Source organism: Leishmania martiniquensis, chromosome 6 (assembly GCF_017916325.1).
Source record: "Leishmania martiniquensis isolate LSCM1 chromosome 6, whole genome shotgun sequence".
In the NCBI taxonomy this organism is placed as follows: Eukaryota; Euglenozoa; class Kinetoplastea; order Trypanosomatida; family Trypanosomatidae; genus Leishmania; species Leishmania martiniquensis.
The window spans coordinates 187,956-203,944 of NC_090141.1; the positions used below are offsets into that span (position 1 = coordinate 187,956).

At 61.5% G+C, this 15,989-nt stretch overlaps 5 protein-coding genes across 5 annotated transcripts; all 5 read left to right on the forward strand.

Moving 5' to 3' along the window:
• Positions 1–74: 74 nt before the first annotated feature.
• Positions 75–5,309, forward strand: LSCM1_07966 (uncharacterized protein; the record flags this gene model as incomplete). The annotated part of the gene is made up of 1 exon (XM_067325313.1): positions 75–5,309. One exon carries the CDS (start codon positions 75–77, stop codon positions 5,307–5,309), a length of 5,235 nt encoding a protein of 1,744 aa, XP_067181169.1.
• An 841-nt stretch (positions 5,310–6,150) lies between these two features.
• Positions 6,151–6,957, forward strand: LSCM1_07967 (uncharacterized protein; the record flags this gene model as incomplete). Its single annotated transcript, XM_067325314.1, has 1 exon — positions 6,151–6,957. One exon carries the CDS (start codon positions 6,151–6,153, stop codon positions 6,955–6,957), a length of 807 nt encoding a protein of 268 aa, XP_067181170.1.
• Positions 6,958–8,288: 1,331 nt separating this feature from the next.
• On the forward strand, positions 8,289–8,726 carry LSCM1_07968 (uncharacterized protein; the record flags this gene model as incomplete). The annotated part of the gene is made up of 1 exon (XM_067325315.1): positions 8,289–8,726. The coding sequence occupies one exon, from the start codon at positions 8,289–8,291 to the stop codon at positions 8,724–8,726; it is 438 nt and encodes a 145-aa protein (XP_067181171.1).
• A 472-nt stretch (positions 8,727–9,198) lies between these two features.
• LSCM1_07969 (uncharacterized protein) lies at positions 9,199–9,636 on the forward strand (the record flags this gene model as incomplete). Its single annotated transcript, XM_067325316.1, has 1 exon — positions 9,199–9,636. One exon carries the CDS (start codon positions 9,199–9,201, stop codon positions 9,634–9,636), a length of 438 nt encoding a protein of 145 aa, XP_067181172.1.
• A 1,639-nt stretch (positions 9,637–11,275) lies between these two features.
• LSCM1_07970 (uncharacterized protein) lies at positions 11,276–15,781 on the forward strand (the record flags this gene model as incomplete). The annotated part of the gene is made up of 1 exon (XM_067325317.1): positions 11,276–15,781. One exon carries the CDS (start codon positions 11,276–11,278, stop codon positions 15,779–15,781), a length of 4,506 nt encoding a protein of 1,501 aa, XP_067181173.1.
• Positions 15,782–15,989: the final 208 nt, after the last annotated feature.

The following is a 15,989-nucleotide window of genomic DNA, read 5'->3' on the forward strand; positions in this document are numbered from 1 at the left end:
CCTCCCTCCCACCCCGCCACACACACACACACACACACACACACAAACAGCCGTGACATAGTAGGGGCTCCGTGATGGACGCCAGCCGTCGCCGCGAGGTGCGCAATGCACGCCGACTGCGGCGTCACCAGCGCGGTATCGCCGGTGGCACCGACGCCCGCGAGGTGCGCTCCAGCTCCGCCGCTGGCAGCGGCGGCTCTGCGACGCTCCCACGCGGCACTGCCCCAGCCGCGATGATGGGTGCCGGTGTGGCGGCATCTGAGACTGGCAGGCGTCGCAGCACGGTCGTCACGGCCCGCGACGAGGCGCAGCGCCTCTCCGAGCGTATGCAGCAGCAGCGGCAAGTAAAGAGTCGCGCGGATCAGATGCTGTCACAACGTGAGACGCTCATCCGAGAGCGGTACGCGCCAAACGCGATTGCCGCCGCGGCCGACGGGTTGTCGCCGCCGCAGCAGCGGCCCTCAGCCTACGCGTTTGACAAGGATGACTTGCTGGCCAACCTCATCGGCGACAACAAGGCGAACTTCCGCAAGCTGGACCACGACCTGACGGAGGACCACACGATCGCGACACATCGGCTGCACACTTCCGTCTTTACACATGCGGACAACTTCCTCCTACTATTCCGGGACGTCGACCGGGCCAGCGACCTTGTTGAAGCTCTCAAGGCGAACGTGCAGGGCACGAAGGCCGCGATCTCCACGATCAGCAAGTACTCCTCGGCCAACATTGTGACTGGCGAGGGGGGATCTCCAACTGGCAAGCTACCCGGCACGGCCACCGCCGATGTGCGTGGCGGCGGTACCAGAAGTGGTGGCGTGTTCAGCGCAGCGCTTAGCGGGACAACTGGCGATGGCGATCTGCGACGCCTTGCACGGCCGAGCCTCGTATCTCGCCGCACCACGCAGCGCTACGCATCAGGCGGCAGGGCGGATATGACGTGGCTCAGCGACGGCGATGCTGATTTCGGCTGGGGCGCTGGGGGCTCCGCGAGTACCGGCCCATCGGCCGCCTCCAAGTCCAGCCGCGCCGCAACCTGGGCCTCAGCAGCACATCACAGCGGGGTGGTGGGCGAGAAGGGGGCGGCAACCCGCGGTGGCGCGGATGCCTTGACCGCGAACACTGGCGCCTCGCGCCCGACGACGCGCGGGCTGAACGTCTCCTCGGTGCGGCAGTGGCGATACACAATCGGCATGGGCGCCAACCTCGCTGCTAGGGGTCGCGCCAGTGGCCGCGAGGCGGCGGAGAGCAGACCGGCGGCGCCAGGACGGCGTTTGCGGGGCGGGGCTGGGGTGACGGACAATGCCCACGCGTCCGGAGAGCCCACCACCAACGCTGCCAGGTCGGAGAAGGAGTTTATGGACATCGCCGCCTTCGTGGACATCCTGCGAGAGGAGGTGAACCAGCTTCTCGCGGAGGGGCGCCACGTCGACGCGGCGGAGCTGCTGTATCGACTTGCTGACGAGGCGACGGCGAAGGGGTGCGTGCCGCTCTTACTGGACCTTGAGGCGGCCCTCGTCGGCAGCGTTATCACGAGCGTTGTCAAGATCCCGGTCACGCCCATGTACGTTGAGAGCCTGCACGTGCCGCTGATTCAGCTGCTCCTCCGCTTCGGCCGCTCCCGGAGCGCGGCTGCCGTGTATTTGACGATGCATACGTCGTGGCTGCACACTGAGGTACAGAGGCTGCAGTCGCGCGTAAATCCGAAGTATGCCAGCCTCATTGCTGTAGACTTCCTTGTGCGAGCGACGCAGGCAACGGTGCGGCGGCAACACACCCTTGGTCTCTCCCTCGCAGCGGCGCGTCCGTTCATGGAGGACGGGAGCGGCGTCTCCGCCGGGGCACCGGCGACGGGCAAGGCGGACGGAAAGCAGTCCGCTACTGGAGCCAAGAGTGCCTCCGGCAGGGATGGTAGCGGCGTAGCCGCGGCGCTGAAGTCTGCGTCTCCAAGCGCAGTGGCGCCCGCCTCGCCAGGGTCCTTGATCCCGCCGAACTCGGCCGCGCTGCTGTGGGTGCGCCGCAACGTGGAGCGCTTCGCATGCGACGTCCTGGCGACGCACCTGCTGAGCTTCAGCACCGGCACCGACGGCGGTGACCCGACTCGCATCCGCCAGGCCGCGCAAATGGTTGCGCAAACGTCACGTGTAATGCAGATGCTCAGCACCGACGGCTTCGCGGGCTGCGACACCCTAATCATGCGGCAACTGACGCCAAGTCTGGTCATCCTGGAGGACGACTTCACGCGGCTGACGGGGGAGCGGGTGGAACACGGCGGGCGGGCGATGGTCGAGCAGATGATCATGGGCAGCCTCGCCTTCTACGAGGCAAGCCTAGCGAACGCCGCAGCCACCACGACGGCTGCCACCACTGTCACCGACGCGAAGGCGGCGGCTCAAAAGGGATCGTCGGTGACGGCGGCGCCATCATCAACGCCGATGCCGGCGCAACCAGCGCCGCGACGTACCGCGCCTCCGTACCACCCCTCCCGCTGTGATGACGTGGCCCGCAAGGCGCGAGTGTGCTGCCAAGAGCTGGTGCAGCTGATTCGCTCTCTCCCGCTCTCCAGCCACTCGCTGCTGATCCAGCTCCTGCTGGCACCTGCCTCGGCCTCAGTATTCAACACCGCGACCTCCACAGGCGGCGCTGCACAGGGCCTGTCGTCTTCGCAGCCTGGCACGTCGGCACGACGCTGCGGGTCCGCCTCCGCCGCAACTGGCAGCGTAGTTGCCCACCGCACGGGTGGGGACCGTGGCGCGACGGCGCTGCCCGGCGAGTCTGGCGCGTCGTCCGCGGTGCCACCCGCCGCCTCCCTCACCACCTTTGCGTCCTTCAAAGCCCCGCCGCCCCTGTCAGCGGAGCGCTTTCGGTTTCTGCGATACGCGAGCGGCTGCTCCAACACGCATGTGCGCCTGGTGCGGTCCTTGTGCGGCTACGTGGCTGCGCTGATGGGGACGGAGCAGCTGCCGGCCGAGGTCATAGTGTCTACGGCCGGACAGGAGCAGGAGGGCACCAACTCAGCCGCTGCCATGGCGCTGCGGGCGCAGCAGGCGGAGTGCGTTTCGTACCTGCTCACGAGCGCGGTGGTGACGGAGTCTGTCGATGTGGTGCTCTGCAACTTGCTCTCGCGCATGATGGTGGTGCTTCTCCGCCAACGCAACGCGCTCGTTCGGTTCCTGTCGTCTGAGGCGTTCCTGACGAACCACCGCCGTGTCTTTCCATCGACGGCCGCGGAGTCCGGTGTCGCAGATGCGCCGTTCTTCTCCGACCCCGCCACGTCACCGGCGTGGGTGCTCGATAGCACGCTGTGCCTGCTCTCCGACGTACTCGGACTCGGTGCGTGGGTGTCGTACCTCACCAGAGGTGGGGCAATGGCGCACATGTTGGCTGACGAGCACTTTGGCTTCCGCACGCAGCACTTGGAGCGTGTGCAACGAGAGGTGCCGCGGCTTGTGCAGGGGTGGATGTGTGCGGCGCTGCTGCTGAGCGCTGATGTGACTCGCGCCAATGCCGTGCTCGCCCCCTCGAAGACGCCGGCGAAGGCGGCGGCGCCGTTCATGGCGTCCGGGCAAGACTTCTCAGCGACCACGACGCTCCTGGCACCGCAGCAGACCGTCTTGTTCGGTGCACAGGTGCCAGACCGCAGCGATGGCCGGTCGCCGGCACCGTGGCCGAAGAGAAACGCCTCATGTGCTGCGGTTTTCGCCAGCATTGCGTCGTCGGCAGGTGCGACGAAGACGGCCCGCAAGATGGGCAGAGACACGCCTTCCGTGCTGTTTTCTATTCCCATTACGTCTCCCGCAGCCACATCGCCCTCTGAGGCTGCAGCGGGCAAGAAGGACGCCGTCGCTGCCCCGTTCGCCGCTGGTGCCGGCGTACGGGAGGAGCGGTTCCTAAAGCTGATCATGATGCTGCTTGACCGCAAGTACTCCACCCCTGCTGGGTACACGGTGCACCGCTACGTTGTCGACTCGGCCAACGCGTCGGCCGACGGGGGCGCGAGCACCGGGCTCAGCGGCGTGTGGGCGATTCGCAGTAAGCTGAGCAGCTACCCTGAGTTCCCGGTCGGCGATATGCGCGAGCACCGCAGCGACGAGGCGTTTCTGCTTCACTGGTGCGTGCAGATCTCCCTGCACCTGCTCACCCTCTTTCAGGAGCGTCTCCTCACACCGAGTTATGTGATGAACCGGCGCGCGGCAGAGGTGCACGGCGGCGTCACGTGCTTTCTGGATGCTGGACTGCCGTTTCCTTTGAAGGGCTGCATCACGCCGCAGGAGAACACCGCGCTTGCCGGGTGGTGCGCTGGCGGCGGTAACTACGTGACGGCTGTGGCGCTCTTGCAGTTTTTGGTGATGCGGGTGCTGCGTGACGGCCTCTGTCGTGCCGACACGTGGTCGGCTGTGTATGGCTGCCCCTTAGCGCAGTGGCGCAGCGACGAGGCCGTGCTGCGGCAACAGCTCTTCTTCTTCGCGCTTTTCGCACACCTGTGGGCGCCCCTGTTCACTGGCGGTCGTGCGTCGCGAGCGCGGCCAGCCGGAGCGGGCCGAACCCCCGCCACCGGTGTACCCTTGACGAAGGATGTGGCGCCGATCAGCTCATATTTGGTGGACGGCCTCCCCTCGCTCGCGGTGCTGGAGTGGATGACCTGCGGCGGGGTGCTCAACCCCTCGGCGAATGCGGATACCGTCGCCTCGGCGATGGCGTCCGCCGCGCTCACCGCCATACCGGCCAACCTCACCGCGTTGGATGTGCTGTTTACCACTGAGGGCACCATCCACATGGCATCGGGAGGCTGTGAAGGCACGGGCGCTGACGCTGCGGGCGCCACTCGCGCTTCAGCTGGCGGCGGCGCGGCGTCATGGAGGGCCAAGGCGGCCGGCGCCGATACCGCGGCGCCGCCGGCAACGAGAGCGGCCTCGGCTGCTTCCTCAGCAACGTCCACCAACGCAATGCTGGCGAAGCGCCAGCTCTTCGGCGTCGGCGCCTCCTACATCCCAGATGGCCCGCTGCGGGTGCTTCGACACTATTTCGAGGAGCAGCTAGGCGAAAGGCGCGCCATTCCCGCCATCACATCGGACGCCATGCGGACCCGCGTTGAGCGAGCCATGACGGAGGTAAACCTGCTTGACTTTGTCGGCACGTCGCTCGGCGTGGACGACGACGAGGAGAGCGACGATGACGCCAGCTCATCGGCTGCGACCGACTCCTCCGCAGGCGCCGGTTTGGGGGGTCGCAAGTCGACGTCACCGCAGAGGGTGACCTTGCAGAACTTGCGCGACTTGATTGCCGTGTACACCGTGCCGCTTTCTTAACTCTGCAGCGGTGATGGATGCGTTTCCGAAGTCCGTGTGGCTGTGCGTAACCCACGGTGACGGCAGCTTTATGTAACCATTTGTGCCAGGGCTGTTCCTCTTGTGCTTTAACGCCTCGTTTCTGCCGAATGCACCAACTGAAGCGCTTTTTTTTCGCCGCATGCGGGGGCCTGGCGGGTGCGCCGCCGCCCTCTCGGCAGGGGTGCGCGCCTCCTTGGGGCTGCTCGTGGGTGCGTGTGGGTGGCGGGCGTTCTAGGCCGTCTGCTGTGGGCAAGCGTTGCCGTCGCTGCTCTTTGCTCTCCACTCTCTCTTGGGTCTTGCCACCGTTTCGCGTGCGTTCCCCCTTCCCCCGCGCCCTGGGGGGGCGGAGGGGCCTGCCTTCCCTACCCCGAGGAGGCGCCCTGCCCCCCCCCCCCAGGGCGCGGGGGGAGGGGGGGGGCGAAGCCACACCGAGGCCCCCGCCGACAGCGAACGCGACCAGGACGCGCATTTTTCCGCGGGCGTGATGTCCAGACGCGGTGACGGGTATCTTTTGCAGTGGCTTGGGGAATGTGTGGCTGATGATCAGCTCGCTGGGCTTTTTAAATGCTTCGGTGTTTAGACAATTCTCAGCATTTTCGCTTCTCCTACTCTCACCACTGCCGGCCGTCGGCCGTGTGCTCCGCTGCGAAATGCCTTTTTTCTTATCTAGTTTACACGCTGTGCTCTTCTTGCCCTCCCACCTCCTTCCTGATTCTCTTTACCTCTTTCTCTCCGCCCCAGCCGTCAACTCCAGTACTCTTGCTTGGTCTTTTACACTCGAGGTGCCATTCACTCCGCTTCAAGAAAAAGAGCAAAAAGAATGAAGCGCGCTCGCATCAACACCCTACCAACCGCAATTCTGCACTCCTTAGCAAAGCTGCAAGATGGCCTGAATGCGATGATCGACCCTTCCTGGCGCACTGCTCGCTCGCTGGACAATTGGGCTCTTGCCATCACGATGGAATCGGCGGAACTCCTGGACTCCTATCCGTGGAAATGGTGGAAGAACGTCAACGCCACACCTGATTTGGCCAACGTCAAGATTGAGCTGGTCGACATTCTTCACTTCTCCCTTTCCGGCGCAATGCAGATGCACTCCACCCCAGACGATGAGATTCCCGCTGCTTCGCTCAAGCCTCTGAAGGAGGTCATCACAACGTTTTTTCCCGCCAAGGAGTGCACGGGCGACCCGTACGGTGTTGTGTTTTTCCCCCTAGCTGATACCCAGAACGCAGTTGCGAGCTTCCGAAATATTATTCAGCTCGCCAACGTTTATCGTTTTGATATCATCATAGAGAGCGTCATTTACGCTGCCGAAGATCTGGGGTTCAACTTGGTGGCGTACTACGTGGCAAAGCATACTCTAAACTGCATTCGTCAGCTGAATGGATACAAGGATGGCTCCTATGTGAAGGTGAACAATGGTGTCGAGGACAATGCTCTTCTGCATAACTGCATCAAAGACGTATCCCTCGAGGAGGTCCTCGACGACAAAAAGTATATCCAATCATGGAACAGTATCATGACCAGCGTTTACGAGGCCTTTCAAGTCAAGGAGTCTGACCGAACGGATGCGGAGCGCTGGTTTGCACTCGCAAAGGAATGTCGGCAGGCGATCAAGGCGTAAATGGATTGTTCAGTGATCATCTGTGCAAAGCAGAAGCTGTTTTTCCTACACCCCCTTTCCGCTGCGAAGCTGCAGAAAGCCATACCATAGACTCGCTTCTTTTTCCCACTTACAGACGGTTCGGTTTTGCATCTAAGGGAAAGAGACGTTATCGGAAAAAGTCGGTTTTCTTTTTTTTATCCCGTCTCCTTTGAAGTCGTGCTTCTGCGGTGACGGTTGCCATCATAGAGGATGTTTAGTGAGCCAAGGGTGGTGAGCTTATCTATACGCAATGGAAATGCTCACCTCTTTTTGTATATATATATATATATATATATACTCACTCATGACCTTTTTTCTCCCAGGGGCATCGAATCTGAAAAGCAAACAAGGGAATAGGGTTCGAGTCAGTCAAAAGGATGTGCCTTTCGTTAAACAAATGAGAGTTTAGGGTGTCAAGCGACGAATTCATATTATCTTTCCTTTGGATTAGGCTCACGCCCGTGATTGGCGTGACAAGAGGATGCTGTCAAACAGTATGGCTGCACCGCGAGGTTAATATCTCAGCGGTGCCTTCTCTTCTACTTTGAAGATATCGTCCGAGTTCACCCAACGGGCATTTTCCTTCTGCACTTACTCTCTCATCTTTTACCTCTGTTTGCGTTGATGGATACTCAACCTTTGCAATGAGTGCTTCAAATGCAGGAGCAAGTTGCAGGTTGCATGCCAGCTAGCGTAGATATGCTGTAATATATATATATATATATATATATATGCATTTTTTCCTATCTAGCGATAGGGGCAGAGTCGGTGAGAGCACCTTGGATGCTCGCTGCTTCTCCTTTGTCGATGGAGTTCAAGTGATGCTTCTTCTAACAGCATCTCCGAGGTGTCTAGAAAAAAAAAATAACTTTTGGTTTGCTTAGGCGGATGCAATAAACCTGCTAGGGCCCTTCCAACAACAAAAAACAAACAAACAGACGCACGAAAAGTCTCGAAGATACTGCCTGGTTTAGTGAACGCATAGCTTCCGAGTTTTTCTCGTCGGGGCGGTCAGGGAACAGGAGGTAGCTGGGTGGGAGCCAGTGATGCTCGATATGCTGCTACCCTCTCTAGCGCCTCTTGCATCCATGGTAAGATAATGAAAACAATTCCTGTGCCGTGCTCAACTCCGCTACATGTACCCGTCTTCTACCTTGAGCTTCTGAACTTTCTCTACTGACCTCTGTTCGGTTTCTGCATCTTAATTTTGTTCGCGTTGCGCTCGCGCCTCCCGCCATTCCCCCCAAAATCATATTCTTCTTACTGGATCGAATCCCTTTTCCTCATCGCAGCAAGATTCATTTTCCCCTATGGCTGCTGCTCAGAAGGCCTCCAAGAAGGCTGCGCCAAAGGATGTGAAGGCGACCAAGGTCGTCAAGGTGACGACGCGCAAGTCGTACACCCGCCCCCAGTTCCGCCGCCCTCACACCTACCGCAAGCCGGCAACGGCGAAGCCGAGCAATCGTGTGACCGTGGAGTCGAAGGATATCGCTGCCTTCAACGTGATCTGCTACCCTCTGACGACGGACAAGGCAATGAAGAAGATCGAGGAGAACAACACCCTGACCTTCATTGTTGATGCCCGAGCCAATAAGACGGAGATCAAGAAGGCGATGCGCAAGCTGTATCAGGTCAAGGCTGTGAAAGTCAACACCCTGATCCGCCCGGATGGCCTGAAGAAGGCGTACATCCGCCTTTCTGCGGCCCACGATGCTCTGGACACCGCCAACAAGATCGGCCTCGTCTAGGTGGAATCGGAATCGAGCGACTTGTTTAGATGATTTTATTTTATCAGCAAAGAAAAGAAAAAGTGAGCTCTGGCCTTTTAGAGGGCATCAGACGCTCTGAGGGTGATGCGCTGAACAAGGACTCGCGATTGTGCATTGCGGTGATGAGTTGTGGTGTCTCTGTTTACGCACAGGGCTCCGCCGCCTCTGTATCTTGGAGCTCGGGATTTTTTTTCTCTGAGAGCGTATGATCAGAAGACACTTGAAAGTGCCTCTTCGACCCTTGCCCTGCATGTTCTTCAAAGGAGCTGAACTACCCCGCTTCTTTAAGCAACTGAAATCCACTTTCATTTATCTCCTTCGCCCCTGCTCATTTTTTATTCTTTGGCAACTCTCTGCCTCACATGAATCTTTACTTGCCACAACTTTTCCGACGCGCGCTCCTCTGGCAACCGCCGTTTGGACAGGCTTAGTGTTTCCTTGGCAACATATCATGGCTGCTGCTCAGAAGGCCTCCAAGAAGGCTGCGCCAAAGGATGTGAAGGCGACCAAGGTCGTCAAGGTGACGACGCGCAAGTCGTACACCCGCCCCCAGTTCCGCCGCCCTCACACCTACCGCAAGCCGGCAACGGCGAAGCCGAGCAATCGTGTGACCGTGGAGTCGAAGGATATCGCTGCCTTCAACGTGATCTGCTACCCTCTGACGACGGACAAGGCAATGAAGAAGATCGAGGAGAACAACACCCTGACCTTCATTGTTGATGCCCGAGCCAATAAGACGGAGATCAAGAAGGCGATGCGCAAGCTGTATCAGGTCAAGGCTGTGAAAGTCAACACCCTGATCCGCCCGGATGGCCTGAAGAAGGCGTACATCCGCCTTTCTGCGGCCCACGATGCTCTGGACACCGCCAACAAGATCGGCCTCGTCTAAAGCATGTCCGCAGACACTTTCTTCCACAGGTGTGTGGCAACGAGGCACCTTCTTTTTCTCTGCATGCGTATGCGCCTCGCCTTCATGTCACATCTTGTAGTTCGTGTCTGAAGCTGTGGCTTCGCCATTTTTCGTGATTTATTTCGTTTCTTTTTTGCTTTTGCCCCTTTAGGCATTTACATCAGACGGGAAGGAATGAAAAGGACGAAAGCGGAGGTGGACGGTGTGGGGATGCGAATCGACAGAGCACTTCGATGGCGCAAGGAAAGAGGTGGGGGAGCTCCGTCTTTCGGGCCTCAAGATTTGCGACCACGCTCGTGCCTCTACAAACTACCGGTGAGGCGCGACTTCTCCCGGCTCTATCCGTGATCAGCCCCATGACAGGAGCGAGAGGGGACAGGAGGAGGTATGGGCGTCTCGCCCTGCTGTGTTGCCGATCTCGGTACTGCACCCGAAGCGGGGGCTTTCATCTTCGGCTGATCGAAAGGCAAGCACAAGAGAATAAATGCTGGTGCGCGTCTTTTAGCTCTCATATGGGCCTTCATGCGTTCTGCACATTACATGCATCATCATCTTTCCGTTGACCGTTTCGGCCCCTTTTCGCTTCATCCTTCGATCTTCACGGTGCTCGTGCGTGGCCCTCCTCCCCATTCTGCAGCAGCGACCACTTCTGCATGTGCCGTCTCTAACGGCTCGGCATTTACTTCTCTTTCTTCGAAAGCTCTATGCTGCTGAAGCATTCCTAGGAGGCTCCACTTTTGAGCTCCTCCCGTACGCCAAGCGTCCTACACGCAGCGAGCCAGTACCCGTCTCTCTCGGAAAGAAAAGGGAAATAGTAGGAAATCTTTCACCACGAGAGCCTCGCGCCGTTGCCAGAGATATTTTATCGCCACAGAGCTGTTTGCTTATCTCGTACCAGCAGCTACCCCACTCTCGCTGCGCTTCCTCTTGACAGCTGGAGTCAGCGCTTGCCGTTTTTTTTTTGTGTGGGGGGGAGGGGGGAGAGAGGAGGGGACACTCTTCGACAGGAGTGCCGGAACGTCTTGGCGCGCCTCCTGCTTCCCGATATGACGAGCAAAATAGAGATGTACCCACGGAACCCGTCCTTCCCTTTCCCTTTCCCTTTCCCACACCCCTTTTTTTCGGTGTAACTCTGCCCTATACGTCAATTGGCGGTTTTGCCCCTTCCCCTACACCCCTCTGACACACACACACACACACACACACGGAAAGAGAGAGAAGCCAACACAGACAGGCGCTTCCGATTCACCTTCCGGACCTCTTTTCTCCTCACTTCCACTCGGCGCATAGAGCAGAAAGAATTCCACGCCGCCGCTCGTGAGGTGTGGCACAGGCCATCCGCACAATCGCATAGCGTTTCCTCTTCCACTCTCCCCCCTCCCCTCCTCTTCTCTCCTTTCCGGGGAGACGGTGAGAAGGTAAGGGAGGCGGAGGACGGGATAGGGACCGTTTGAACGGGAAGGCGTAAGGGAAGCGGCTTGCCTCATCGTGGGCCCTTTTCGGTGCCGCTTTCTTTTCGTGCGCTTCTGTTGTGGTCGGACTGCCTCTACCCCCCCTTTACATATATACATATATCCTGTCGCGCGTGCTCTCGTCATCCTCGTAGGCGCAGCGCACAATGGACTTGAGTAGGCGTATTGTGCGCATCCCCGGCTATCGGGGCACCGCGGCGCGCGGTGATGCGCTCAAACGCTCTCCGGACAGCTACGTCATGCGCGAGGATGTGGCTTTCCCTGCCGGTTGTACACACTCCTCGCGTGACGACGAAACGGCGATGATGTCGAAGCTGAATGCGCTTTCCTGCAAGTACGCTCAGTTCCAGCGAAGCATCGTAGGCTGCGTCTTTGCAATGGACAGCGGAATCTCTGCTCCTGTGTGGGCATCTACACCAGCTCCGCGCCAGTCGTCCTCGCTCTCCCCGAGCGCAGGGCTTGCGCCTGCCAGTGCAGCCGACAGAGGACGCATGTCGCCTGCGGGGAGGGCGGGACCCAGCGCCGCATCAACCTCATCAGTGCCGGACTTGGAGTCGTGCTGGGCGGAAACCTCTCCGTTGCCCCCAACAGCGGTTCTGGCAGCGTTGTATGGCATGACACCTTTACATGGGATTTTCTGGCGCGGTAGCAATGGGAACGGCCTCGATGCCGGCGCTGATGAGAACACGTGCACAGGGACGACCCTGGATGCCGATAGCCTCGGCGGCGCTGGCTCATCGACGTCTTCGTTTGAGCTTCGGTGGTCTCTTTGTCGATGTGCCGCGGACGCACTCGCCACGCCGGGGCGGTACCGCGTTACGTTCAGGGATGCGTTCACCATGACGACGGTGGCTGCCCACATGACGTCCGTCATCGCTGACGGCGACAGTAGTAGTTGCCACGGCGCCGCCTCGCTTGCTCCGCCGTGGACCTCGTCATCGTCCAAGTCGTCATACTCCCTCGCGCAGCAGCTGCGACGGGCCTCTGCCTTGCTCGGTGTGGACCGTGACGGGTCGCCGCTGACGGCGCCGGCAGCTGTTGCACCCACCTCGTCGCTGCTGGACTGGCCGGAGGAGTTCTTGTGGAGTTTGTTGGTGTCGCTCTTGTCCAGTCTCGCGCTTGTGCACAGCGCCGGACTTCATTTGTTCGGCCAAATATCAGCGGCGGATGTGCTGTGCGTGGCGTGCTCTCCAACGCTGCCGCGACAGCTTGAGCAGACGTGGGCTGATGTCGCCGCAGCGGCGGCAGCGGCGACCGGCAAAGAGGATTTGAGGAAAGCGGAGTGCAGCACCGTCTGCAGCGGCAGCACGTGCGATGGTTGCGTACAGGTGCGCGAGGACGCGGATGCCATCTTCCGGCGCTTCTGTGAGACCGCTGTGCCGAGCGTGCTGCTGCCGCAGGCGACCGTCACCGCCGCCACTCCGTGCCATCACGTGTTCTTCGTCCTTCATCCATCGCCGGAGCTGCTGCAGCAGCGGGAGCGCGATGGCTGCGCGCATGCCTCGCGACAGGATGTGCCAAGCCTCTCCGCAGCGCAAGAATCAGAGCTGTCGACGCCGGCGCAGCAGGCGCAACACCAGGGGGCTGACTTAGCGAGCGTGGGTCGCTTGATGAGCCTCTTGATGGAGCTGCGGGCGCGATGGTGTCAGCGTCGCCGCGGACATGCTGACCCGGCCGCCGTCCCAAGCTCAGAGCTGGCCTTCCTAGTTCGTCGGCTGGGCGAATGCGGTGGCACGAGTGCGGGCGCTGCGGCGGCCACACAGAACCCTACCGCTCTGCAGCTACTCCAGCTACAGGCGTTGCGGCTGCGGACCGAGTCGTGGTATTACCGCCGCCTGGCTGAGGAGGCGTGCGATCGCCTGTCACTCGCGCCGCGGCGTATGGAAAGCGCAGGCTCCGCGGCACTGCGGCCCTTTTCGGCGACGCTGCCGCACGCCAGGGAGCAGCATGCAGAGCGGCAGAGACGTGAGGCTCAGCTGGCGGAGCGTGAGGCGCAGTTGGCCGAGCGAGAGGCCAAGCTGAAGGTAATGCTGGAGCTTTATGAGCTCACGCACGAGCACTTGGACGCGCTCACGCTGCCGCAGTTGTCCTCAGCTAAAGAGAGGGCAAATATGGCGGTGCTGCCGAACGCGCTGCCATCGCACGCAGGGGAGGCCGGAGCGCTGGTCGCCCCGTCGGCTTCGACAGGGCCCAACGGAGGCACCTGCGACGCGGACGACGTGGGAGAGAAGCAGCAAAGGGCGTCACAGGCGCCACATGAGTACCCGCTTGACTGCCGGCGCATCCCAACTCTACTCCCGCAGCAACACCAGCTAGCGAATACCGCCGCAACGAGGCTGGCAGAAGTGCCTGCCGCAGACGGCGCGACTGCGGCTTATGATCACAATGGTGGTCCTCCGAGGCCCCAAGCCGCTACTCCTAGCGTCTCCGTCGCACCAGCGATGGCTGGTGCGGGCGCCCCTCACGACGATGCCGTGCTTGGGTTGTCTGCCCTTGCACGTGGCGCCATCGCCGGTGGCAAACCGCTCTCGGCAAACGCTGCTGCGCCGCCGATGATGGCAGAGACATCCCCGGTGCTCACCACACACCGTCACCTGGACGCCGAGGAGCTCTCTGGGGGTGGCGCTGCGGCACTCGCGAGGGCGGCAGCAGCCGGGGGTAATGGGGATGGCGCATCGAACGTGGTCATAGTGGAGGTGGACGTGGATGCGACCGAAGATGAGGGATTTGGCCTCGGCGTGGAAAATCAGGAGGCCGCTCGCTCGACGGCGATGCACCGTGCTCCTGCTGGGGGATTCGGAGGACGGGCGGCGAGGGCGTGGACAGCAACGACGACGTCGCCGTCCGCATCGCTTTCCCTTTCTACGGCTGCAATGCTTCGGCAGGGGCCTCATGGCTCACCCCAGCCAGCTTCGCAGCAGCAACGACAGCAGCGCCCACTTGTCTCTCCCTCGCTGCATGCCTCCCCCTTTCAAGACATGCATACTCCCATGCGCTCCCTTGCACTGCCGAATATGGGGTACGTGGATAGCGCAGCTGCTGGCACTGCGGCGTACCCTGGCGTGGGCACCAACGGCGGCGGTAGTCGCAGCTACAGCAAGTACAGCGCACTGTCGCTACTGCGCACGCCGCCCTCGGCCCGCCGTGCAGTAGCAGCAGCAGCAGTAGCAACCAAGGCTACCCCGCACTTCCGCTCTCCATCATTGCACTCACCAGAGAGCTATCCCTCCTCCACCAGGCCGCACAGCGCTGGCACGGCGGATATCTCAGCCAGCGCCGCTGCGGCGCTGTCTCCCTATGGCGCGACCGAACGCTCCCCTCCGCAGCTGCGCCATCGCCGCCGGTCAAGTTCTCGTGGCAGCAGCATCAACCACGGTGGTGCGCACGTGGTGGCCTTTGGGGGCCGCTCACCACGCACGGAAGACCACCATCAACAAAGGAACGATGACGCCGCAGCGTGGGCGCACCAACAGCTGGCGGCACTCGTGGAGATGCAGACGGCGCTGAGGGCCCAACAGCCACCGACGCCGCGTAGTCGCGCTTCGGCCGCCGCAGCGACCAGCAGCTGCAGCCCTGAGATGATGGCGGCGCCCGCGTTCACACGGTCCCCGGCAACCCCGCCGCTTGCGTCGCGTGTTGGGCCACGAGGAAATTCGATGTCCCTACCCGCGTCCTCGGAGGTGACGCCGATACGCGGGACAGAGCCATCGCACCACGACGACAGCTCCGCGGAGATGTTTCGGGTGGAGAGCTCTCACATGCGCAGCAGCGACAGCCGCAGCGGAGCCCGCCATGGTAGCGGGTGGTGTGGCTCCGCTAGCGCGGGTCGCGACTTTGGCCGCGCCATCACTGCTGAGCGTCCTCAGGTGCTGCTATCCTTCACCCCTCCGCACAGCGCACCGCCGGCGTCATCTCCCTCCATCTTCCAAACTCCTGCAGCCACAGCGACGGCCACCGAAGGAGGTGCGAGCCTCTCCTACGCAGCTCCTGGGTTCGCCGCCGCACGAGATGGTGCCACCGTGCAGCAAGCACCACCAGCAGCGCAATACCGTACCGCTACGGCTCTCAGAGGTGCGTCCCACGGACTCGCTTCCTCTACCTCGCCGCCGATGCGGACGTGCGCTACCGGCGATTCGACTGCCAGAGCCACCAGGCGAGGCAGCATCAGCAGCGGTGCCTCACATGCCTTTCCAGTCCGCGGAGCTGCTGCACGTGCCAACGGCGCCGCTGACTGGCACCAGCGCAGCCCGTCACAGCCTGCCACCTCGTCTCCAGCAACGGTGTCTACGGTGAGGGCGGCGACGTCTGCACTCAGTACGTCCGCAGGGGTATCCTCTCAGGGTTCGGGCGGCAGAAGTGCCCATTGCTCCCTTAGCTCACGAACGGCACCTGCGCGCGCTACCGGTCACAGCGCAGGGGGCGCGAGCTCTCGAGGGACTGTGATGCGCAGCTCAAGCAGTCGCATCAGCGGGGACCCTGGGGACAGTGCGGATCTTGGCCGGGGTACCACGGGTGGTGGACCACTGCAGCGGCTCTGCGATGCTTACGTGCCGTCTTCTTCGGCATCTTTAGCCCATGCTGGCGGCTCGCGCGCCAGCTCCACGACGGCGGTGGAGTTGCTGCGACGACTGCGTGCCAGCGCGGGGGCGTGATGGCGAGATGCGCCGGGGTGCGCACGCGCGCGTGCGCTGCTTTCTTTCCACCTCTCTCCTCCCGCGCTCAGGGCCCCTGCTTGCACATACACGTATGCACTCATAGGCGAACAGTTGTCGAGCGCACGGTGCGTCGCGCGCATTTCATCGCGCAGCAACACCGGCCTGCTCGCCTCGGAAGTGGGTGGAGCGTTGCTGAAGCCGACAA